Source organism: Hyperolius riggenbachi, chromosome 2, assembly GCF_040937935.1.
Source record: "Hyperolius riggenbachi isolate aHypRig1 chromosome 2, aHypRig1.pri, whole genome shotgun sequence".
Classification (NCBI taxonomy): domain Eukaryota; kingdom Metazoa; phylum Chordata; class Amphibia; order Anura; family Hyperoliidae; genus Hyperolius; species Hyperolius riggenbachi.
The window spans coordinates 28,641,210-28,650,214 of record NC_090647.1 but is presented as its reverse complement, the minus strand read 5'-3'; the positions used below and the strand labels follow the sequence as shown (position 1 = coordinate 28,650,214).

The 9,005-nt window shown below is 43.1% G+C and overlaps 1 protein-coding gene across 1 annotated transcript; it reads left to right on the top strand.

Annotated features, from left to right (window-relative positions):
* Positions 1-7,755: 7,755 nt before the first annotated feature.
* LOC137544718 (olfactory receptor 6N1-like) lies at positions 7,756-8,751 on the top strand. Its single transcript, XM_068265811.1, has one exon. The coding sequence runs from the start codon at positions 7,756-7,758 to the stop codon at positions 8,749-8,751; it is 996 nt and encodes a 331-aa protein (XP_068121912.1).
* The last annotated feature ends 254 nt before the right edge of the window (positions 8,752-9,005 follow it).

Genomic DNA, 9,005 nt, shown 5'->3' with positions numbered 1-9,005 from the left:
AAGGGGTGATTGGTACTCCGATACCTGTGAGCTATGACTAAGAAGTCATTGGAGTGCAGTGCCCCTCGCCTGATTGGAAGGTTTCTCCCCAAAGGCTACCGGTATTACCTTATATTAGAGCAGAGGCTGCCATGTTACTTCAGAGGCATTGAAGATGGGGGCTGAGTGGAGGATACCGTGAATCTGTGCTGCAATCACTGGGGCGAAGGATTGTGCTGGAGGGCTGTCCTGGGACCGCGCTCAGATGCAGGTCCTTGTCTGCGCACTGGGAAGCGGGGAGAGAAGTGTTTGCAATCACTAGCGCCACCAGAGGAGGAGGAGAGTGGTGGACACCATGGGCTTGATTCACAAAAGAGTGCTAACTGTTAGCACGGGCGTTTTCGCGTGAATTTTCGCATTGCGCGTGATCGCGAATTTTTGCACAAAGCGATAACGTTTTCGCGCGCAAATGCGAATTTTCGCACGAAATCGATATCGATTTCACTGTAAAATTCGCATTTGCGTGCAAAAACGTTATTGTTTCGCGTGGAAATTCGCGATCGTGCGCAATGCGAAAATTCACGCGAAAACGCCCGTGCTAACAGTTAGCACTCTTTTGTGAATCAAGCCCCATGAGTGAACTGAGCATCTGCAGGCAGCCCCGCAAAGCCCAAAGGGGGAGACAGGAGGAAGGAACCGCACATGGAGCCTTTCCCCCTCCCACTTCTAGGGGAGAAAAATTGTGTCTTATGGTCCGAAAAATATGGTACTAATCCTGTATTTCCACTGGCAATTCTATATTACTGTGGCAAAAATAGTATTGAGAAAATTTTAAAAGTTTTGATAGAAGAATGAACACTTGCCTAACACAGACAACATCAGTAAACTTGTTAACATCCATTTCACACACCTTACCCTCCCTAGCGTTCTGGACGAGCTGAGCTCATCCAGTCACACCGGAGGGCACCGCTCAGGCCCTGCTGGGCCGATTTGAATATTTTTTTTTGAAACACACAGCTAGCACTTTGCTAGCTGCGTGTTTCTCCAATCGCAGCCACTCGCCGCCGATCCGCTGCTACCTGCCGTGTAATAGGGCCCCCTCAGACCCCGTGCACAGCCTGGCCAATCAGTGCCAGGCAGTGCTGAGGGGTGGATCAGGACTCCCTATGACATCACGACGTCGATGACGTCATTCCGTTCGTCGCCATGGCGATGGGGAAAGCCCTGAAGGAAATCCCGTTCAGAACGGGATTTCCTGATGGGCATAGGCGCCGGTGGCGATCGGAAGAGTTGGTGGGAATCGGAAGGGAGGGGGGTATCATGTAGCTAGTGCTAGGCTAGCTACATGATTAAAAAGAATAGGTTTAAGAAACCATGCGTAGCCGTGCGGCTGCGCATAATCAAAACGCCAGGGAGGTTAATTTAGCACCCAACACCAATGCTACACTGCTCTGAAACATCGTACACCACACAATTTTGAATCCACTGTCTCATGCACATATAAACATTTTATTCATTGCCTTGGCTATTTCTTGCTGTGACACTGACAATTTAAAAACAGACACAATTAAAATTACTACCTGGCCAGGAGTGCTATCGCTTGATCTAAATGGGCCTAACCAGCTCAATTGTGCGGTGCGATCGCCCAGCCGAAGCCTATGCAAAAAGCAGCGCACTGAGTCTGGTTCTGTAGGGCCCTAAACCACCACCACACCGCACACAGTGAGGTAACGTTCCTATGGATTCTGTTCCACACGTGGGATCTTTTTAACCTCCAAGCGGTATCACAAAGAGCCGATGTATTAAGCTGGAAGATGAGGCAGTTAGCATATAGCAATGTGACTCCTAGATGCACGGCGTCGTTTTAGATTTTGGAGCGTATGTCAGTTTACTGAATGATTGCCCATGGGCTTTGTTACTTGCGTTACTGACGGTGAGCTCCAGCTCACTTTGTATATCGACCGACAGTGCACTGGGTCAAGCGTCTATTCAGTTATGCTGGCGCATACTCCTCTCCAAGCGCTCGATGAACGTTGAAAACCGTTGTGGGATCCCAGCAAGTTGGTTGAAGTGTAGCTCAGCGTGCCGGCGTTTTCTCGTGGTAGGCCAGCGCGAGCACTCCGGTGGTAGCCACGCCTACCGATGCGTTTCGCCCCGCCCACGGGGCTTTCTCAAGGTAGCGAATAACAGATGGTTCGGCTGTCCGTCCTCTTATGCTGCCACATCATTGCTCCGCCTCTGGATTAGTTTCACCATAGTAACCAATGGACATACATTCTCGTACATTGAAGTGGCGGAGAGTGGGGCTGCATAAAAAAGGAACAAATCTTTTTTTTAAATTTTAAAAAAAGTTCTTCTTGAAATTCTGATTCTTCTCAATTACATCATTCAAATAGAAGTGTATAAGGAAACTTTTATTCTGTTATTATCCTTCAAACACCTACTTCACAGAAAATACGCCAGATTCAGATCTGTGTTCAATCCTTTAGGCGTTAAAGAGCCCAAGCGATAAATCCACGTTTGCTCAATCTTATATAGTTCTTTTTCAATATCTCCACCTCGGAAGGGTATATGCTGTTTAATGATGCCCTTAAATGTGAGTCCATCCGGCTTACCATCATGATGGTCTTTAAAGTGTTTACCCAATGGGCTGTCCATATCACCATTACGAATGTTACCTACATGGTCACCAATACGTCTACTCAGACGATTTTTTGTTTTCCCTATGTAGAGGAGATTACAAGGACACCTTATGGCATATATTACTCGTGTTGAGTTACAATTTATATTATCTCTTATTTCAAACGACACTGTACCATCATGATTTGTAAAATTTCTGCTTCTCTCTACATACCTGCAGTTCACGCATGAACCACAGGGGAACATCCCTTTTCTCCTCGGATATCTATCCAACCAAGTTGCAGGCTGGGTAGAGTGAAATTCCGATTTGCTAGCTGCGTGTTTCTCCAATCGCAGCCACTCGCCGCCGATCCGCTGCTATCTGCCGTGTAATAGGGCCCCCTCAGACCCCGTGCACAGCCTGGCCAATCAGTGCCAGGCAGTGCTGAGGGGTGGATCAGGACTCCCTATGACATCACGACGTCGATGACGTCATTCCGTTCGTTGCCATGGCGATGGGGAAAGCCCTGAAGGAAATCCCGTTCAGAACGGGATTTCCTGATGGGCATAGGCGCCGGTGGCGATCGGAAGAGTTGGTGGGAATCGGAAGGGAGGGGGGTATCATGTAGCTAGTGCTAGGCTAGCTACATGATTAAAAAGAATAGGTTTAAGAAACCATGCGTAGCCGTGCGGCTGCGCATAATCAAAACGCCAGGGAGGTTAATTTAGCACCCAACACCAATGCTACACTGCTCTGAAACAGTTACTGTTCACTTTCCATTAGCACGTGCCTAGGCCTAACATAGCATTTGGAAGCAGTAATACACTATCTACACTAGCACTAATACACTATAGGGCCTGGTAGTTCGTTTTTAGCCTCGTTTCACAATCGCTGGCCATTCCAAAATGCTGTGCTAATGGATCTACTACCCTTGATATACTGTACGCACCTCTGATATCCTTAATGCCATAAAAAATGGCCAATACAAACATATGATTGGTGACCTTTACTTGATCCTTTAAAGACATAAAATTGATATATACAATGCTCCTTCTAGAACTAAATTGGTTGAATGCGGCCTTACTATAGAGCAGGGGTCTCAAACTCGCGGCCCGAGGATTGCACTTAAATGGCTCTCTGCTGATACTCCCCCTTACCAAAGATGGGTTTCAAGGGTGAATCGTGCATTACCATACAAAAAACTGGTGTATCTACATAGGAAAATACCTTACAAATGTAATTTAGTCTGGGACCGCTGGATTGAGGAATAGATACTTTCCCTCCCACAACTCTCTGCTTTACTTTTGAACAGGGCCGGATTTACCATAAGGCACTGTAGGCACGTGCCTATAGGCGCCTGATGAAGGAAAGGCATCTCACTCCCTTACCCAAGCACCTCCTTCCTTCCCTATGCAGAGTCCTGATCAGAGTGTAAATGAGAGGTTACTCACGCTGCCCTAGACATTCCACTGACAAAATCTCCCTCTAGCTACCTAATATTAGGGGGTACCTCTAGCTACTTATTATTGAGGCTACCTAATACCTAATACTAAGTGATACCTGTAGCTATCTATGACGTGTGTGAGCAGTCACACAGGACGAGTTTTCTCGTCATGGCACCCACAGGGGGGCTGGCCAGGGTACCCTTCTGTGATTGGGTGCCAGGGCTTAGGCTGGGAGCCCTCTGATTGGCTCAATGAGGTCAGGTGGGGCTGGCCAAGGTTCCCTTCTGTGATTGGTTGCTAGGGCTGCTGCTGGGAGCCCTCTGATTGGCTCAATGATATCATCTCCTTAGTTACAGTATTCGGATCCAGATATCTGCCGGATATCCGGGTATGCGACCAAATATCCGCAGATAGCTATCCAGATTTGGGCTCAGGTATCCGGAATCCGAATCCGGTCAGATAGCTGAAAAAAGTTCGGATATCCGGGTTACCCGGATATCTGGAATCTGGATGAGCATCACTGCTGTATTAGTACCTGTATTCTCTTTTTATACCAAAGTTCAGAACATGCCCCTTTCACGTATTTTGACTTTAATGTACATCTTTTCTGCCCACACCGACAGTGTTGTATATCAGTTTTTTCAATAAACTTGTTCTTGGGTTTAAAAAAAATGCTGTGCTAATGAAAGTCAATGGAGGAGCAATTGCGTTTTGCAGGAATCGCAATCGCCCTTCATGCAGCATTTTTGGAGCAGTTTAAATGGGGGGAAAGTAGGACCCAGAATCGCTTTCCTCTAAATCACTCTCTTTTTAGGTTGAAAAATTGCTCTCAGCATCTGAAGGGTGAAAACACAAGTGGGTGCCTGGCCATAATCTTACTCTAAAATGAATGCTAGCCCAGCCCACGGCTCCTTATTAAGAAGCTATGGCTGGGTGATTGCCAGACATCCAATTGGATGCCTGACACAAGCTCTTTCCTGGTCTTGGTTGTTGGACTGGGTGAGGCAGCATGGGAGAGCCCTGCTGCTATTATAGAGAAGTCTGCCCTGCACCAGTGTCCACCATACATTTACATTATGTTAATACATTAAAGGGGCACTGCAGTGACATATAGTCAAATGTAGTCGATTATTCAGGAAACCCAGTTTTATGTTAGTTACAGTATATTGTTTTCAGGATCAGAAACACTTCCTTTTTCTATGTATTTCTGTATATTGGTACGTAGCCCCACCCTTTCCAGTGATGTCACAGCCTAGGCTGTTTAGATATGAAAAAACTCCCCTCCCAGTGCTCTTTGAGAGACCAGGCATTATTTCTGCCGGGTTCGGGAACACACAGTGAACAAACATTCTGCAGTGATCCACCTGCCAGCAGTAAAGATGGCGCCACCAGTGATACATTTCAGAATGTAAAGGAGGGTGAGAAAAGATTTTACATTGAGCAAACATTGAGTGAATAATCTGTAAATGAACATTGTAATTAAATAAGCCATTTTAGTAATTGCATTATTTTTCAATATAGTTCTGCTTTAAAGAGACTCTGTAACAACATTTTGAGCCTTATTTCTTCTATCCTATAAGTTCCTATGCCTGTTCTAATGTGCTCTGGCATACTGCAGCCTTTTCTAGTTGCACTGTCTCTGTAATAAATCTTATCTTCTTTCCTCTGTGGGGTCTGTTGGGCTCAGGCTGGAATGTGTGGAATGTACAGCACTGCTTGTCATTGGCAGAAGCTATTCACACCCTCTCCAAGCTCTGCATGAGTCACACAGTGAGCTGTTTCTCACTCTGGTTAGAAGCCATGTTTTTTGTTTGTAAACACTGCATAAAAATGGCAATTACAAGCCAGGATTGCAGCAAAGAGTGGCAGAAACAGCACAGGGGGGCCCAGGAGAACATAAGGAATAGAATGGTATGCTTTTATTGTACGAATTTTAGAGTACAGATTCTCTTTAAGTCCATAATATACATTTGTGTTAAGCAAACAGGAGCTAAAACATCGGATGATGTTTAATTTCAAGCTACACTATGCTTCAATTCTGAAAATATCCCATAGTTCATTTCTCATTTCACTCCATGGGCCTGATTCACTAAACTGGGATAACTCAAATATCACACCTTATGAAAAGTAATCACACCTTTATGAAAAGATATCACACCTTATCAAAGTGAACATGCCTTATCAGAGTAGCATGGCGAGCGCTACGAACCCACATGGGCTCAGGGCAGGACGAGTGCCAATTAGCAGGCATCCAATGGTAGCGCTCGCTATGCTACTCTGATAAGGCTTGTTAACTTTGAAAAGGTGTGATATCTTTGATAAGGTGTGATATTTGAGTTATCACTGTTTAGTGAATGAAGCCCCATGTATCACTAAGTTAAGTCACACCGATTATTGGTCTTTGTATTTTCCTTTATAATGAGAATATTTTTTTAAATCTGTAACAGGTTTATGGTCCCATTAGACAAAGCCTTTTGCGGTTTCAGTAAGAGTTGCATCTCTTGAGACTTATTATTTTTGGTCTCCTCTGAGAAAGCCCCAAACAAGAACTTGGTTTGTAACAATATTTAAAAAGCTCTTTTGGCGTGGACTGCTTGGTTTACAAGATCTACAGATGCGACGAGGAGAGAAGTATATTAGGACAAGTCTTTTACCTGATCTTTCTGCATGATGTCCAGACCTAATAAGAAATATTTTTTTCTTTTGACATAAGAAACTCTTTTTTTTTTTATTTGGAAAACGCTTTATTGTATAAAAGGACAAATACAACAAGCTGGAAATAGCAAAACATATACAGAGCGAAAACAACAACAAACGCGGATATACATCCTACACATATAAACATTGAAGAGCAAAGTCCTAATGTCCGGACCGTTCAACCCAGGAAATGGAGCACAAAAGTACTTCCAGCTGAGATCCTAGGGATCAGTCCAATCCACAAGGCTACATAAAAACTAGCTCTTAAACTAAAACTAAACACAAAAAAACACACACAAAAAAAAGGGCATTATTCTGTTGAAGCACAGGAGTCCCAAATGTCATAGAGGTATATAAAACAAACAGAAACCAAGCACGCAAATGTCCAAGGGGAACTAGAGATGCCTATAGGTTTTCCATGCGTCCCAAATAAGATCAAATCTTGCTATATTCTCAACACTATAATAATACACTCGATCAATTAACATCATCAAATCAAGACGCTGAGTAACCAAAGCTAACTCCAAATCAGTGGATTTCCACTGAAGAGCTATTGACCAATGGGCAGCCAATAACATATATCTATATAAGGGTCGAAAGTTTCCAGGAACTTCATCATTAGCCATATATAAAAGGGCCTGGGAGGCAGTCAAGGAGATTGAAAAACCAAACACGTCTCGTGTTAAAATTTTCCATGAATCCCAAAAACGTTGTGCACGAGGGCAATCCCAAAAGACATGCACCAGAGACCCTTCCATACCACAACCGCGAAAGCAAGTTGAAGAGGCAGAGGGATAAATTTTATGTATTTTAACCGGGGTATAATACCACCGAAACAAAAGCTTAATCGCCGTATCTTTCACCATATTTGACTTTATCACCTTGGAGACTGCAGTCCAGATAAGGGACCAGTCATAATTTGTAAGCTGAATTCCCAATTCCTGCTCCCAGGCCCTCATATATGGCATTTTGTCCACATGTTCGCGACCCAATAATAAAGCATACAATAATGAGATGAGACGACATAAGAAACTCTTTGCCATGTTTCTAAGTATGCAAAACATTTCTATAAGCATTAATAACTTTGTTCTTCAGTGGTTGGCTGAGGTAGGAACTTTAAGATATGTATATGCTTCCCTTATTCTTGCATTATATATTATCACAGTGTTTCTGTGTTCATTAATTGTCTATGTGACCTGGAGAGAAGAAAACTTGCATGAACCTATGTTCATCTTCATCTCTAGTCTGGTTCTCAATGTTATGTTTGGAAGTTCGGCTTTCTACCCCAAGTTATTTGTGGATTTGATGTTAAAATGTTCAACCATCTCTCTCCCTGGATGCCTATTTCAGGGCTTTTGTCTTCAAAGTTACGCTAGTGCTGAAATTTTTACCTTCACCGCTATGGCATTTGATAGATATCTGGCTGTAGGACATCCTCTTCGATACCCAACTCTCATGATGAATGTGACAAGTCTGAAATTGATATTAGCCATCTGGGTTTTTGTGTTAGTGACTAAGACTGTGTCTATAATACTAACTGCAAGACTAACATTTTGCTCAGAAAACATTGACAATGTCTATTGTGAGGCCTTTTCTCTTCAACGACTGGCCTGTGATGATATCACCTTTAACAGTATCTATGGATCAACTATGACATTCTTGATGATAATTGGTTGTCTGCTCGTGATTATTTTTTCCTACATAAGGACAATTCTCATCTGCACAAAACTTTCAAGGGAAGCCTCTCAGAAAGCCACCCAAACATTGGTGACACATGTGGTGGCCTTTTCCACATTTATGGCTGGCTCTATGTTTGTTACATTTAGGTACAGGTTCAATACTGGTTCTCTTTCCACCACTGCTCAAACTATTATCACTTTGAGTGGTATAACTTCATCTCTGACTCTAAACCCTCTGATCTATGGGATAGGGACACAAATCATCAGAGACAAGATTGTCCGTAATTTGCAGAAATGTTGGGAAAATTGCAAATACAAATTGTGTCTATGATGATAATGATTATTATTATCATTATAATTATCATCCTTATCAATGAAGCTAAAAAAATACACAGTTTTGTAAAAGTAATATCTTTTAATAGCTAACTGATAAAGTTTAGTTATGCAAGCGTTCAGGGAGCTAGTCCTCTTCTTTATGGTGCCATACAAGATGCAATAAAAACGTTCGATTTTCTTGTTTATTTGACAAAAACAATCAAATCAAATATTAAAAAAAAATATATATCAAGAAAAATGAATGATTAT

What these genes read in the sequence shown, in the direction of transcription:
- LOC137544718 (XM_068265811.1), top strand. Translation starts at nt 7,756, where the DNA reads ATGAGACGACATAAGAAACTCTTTGCCATGTTTCTAAGTATGCAAAAC.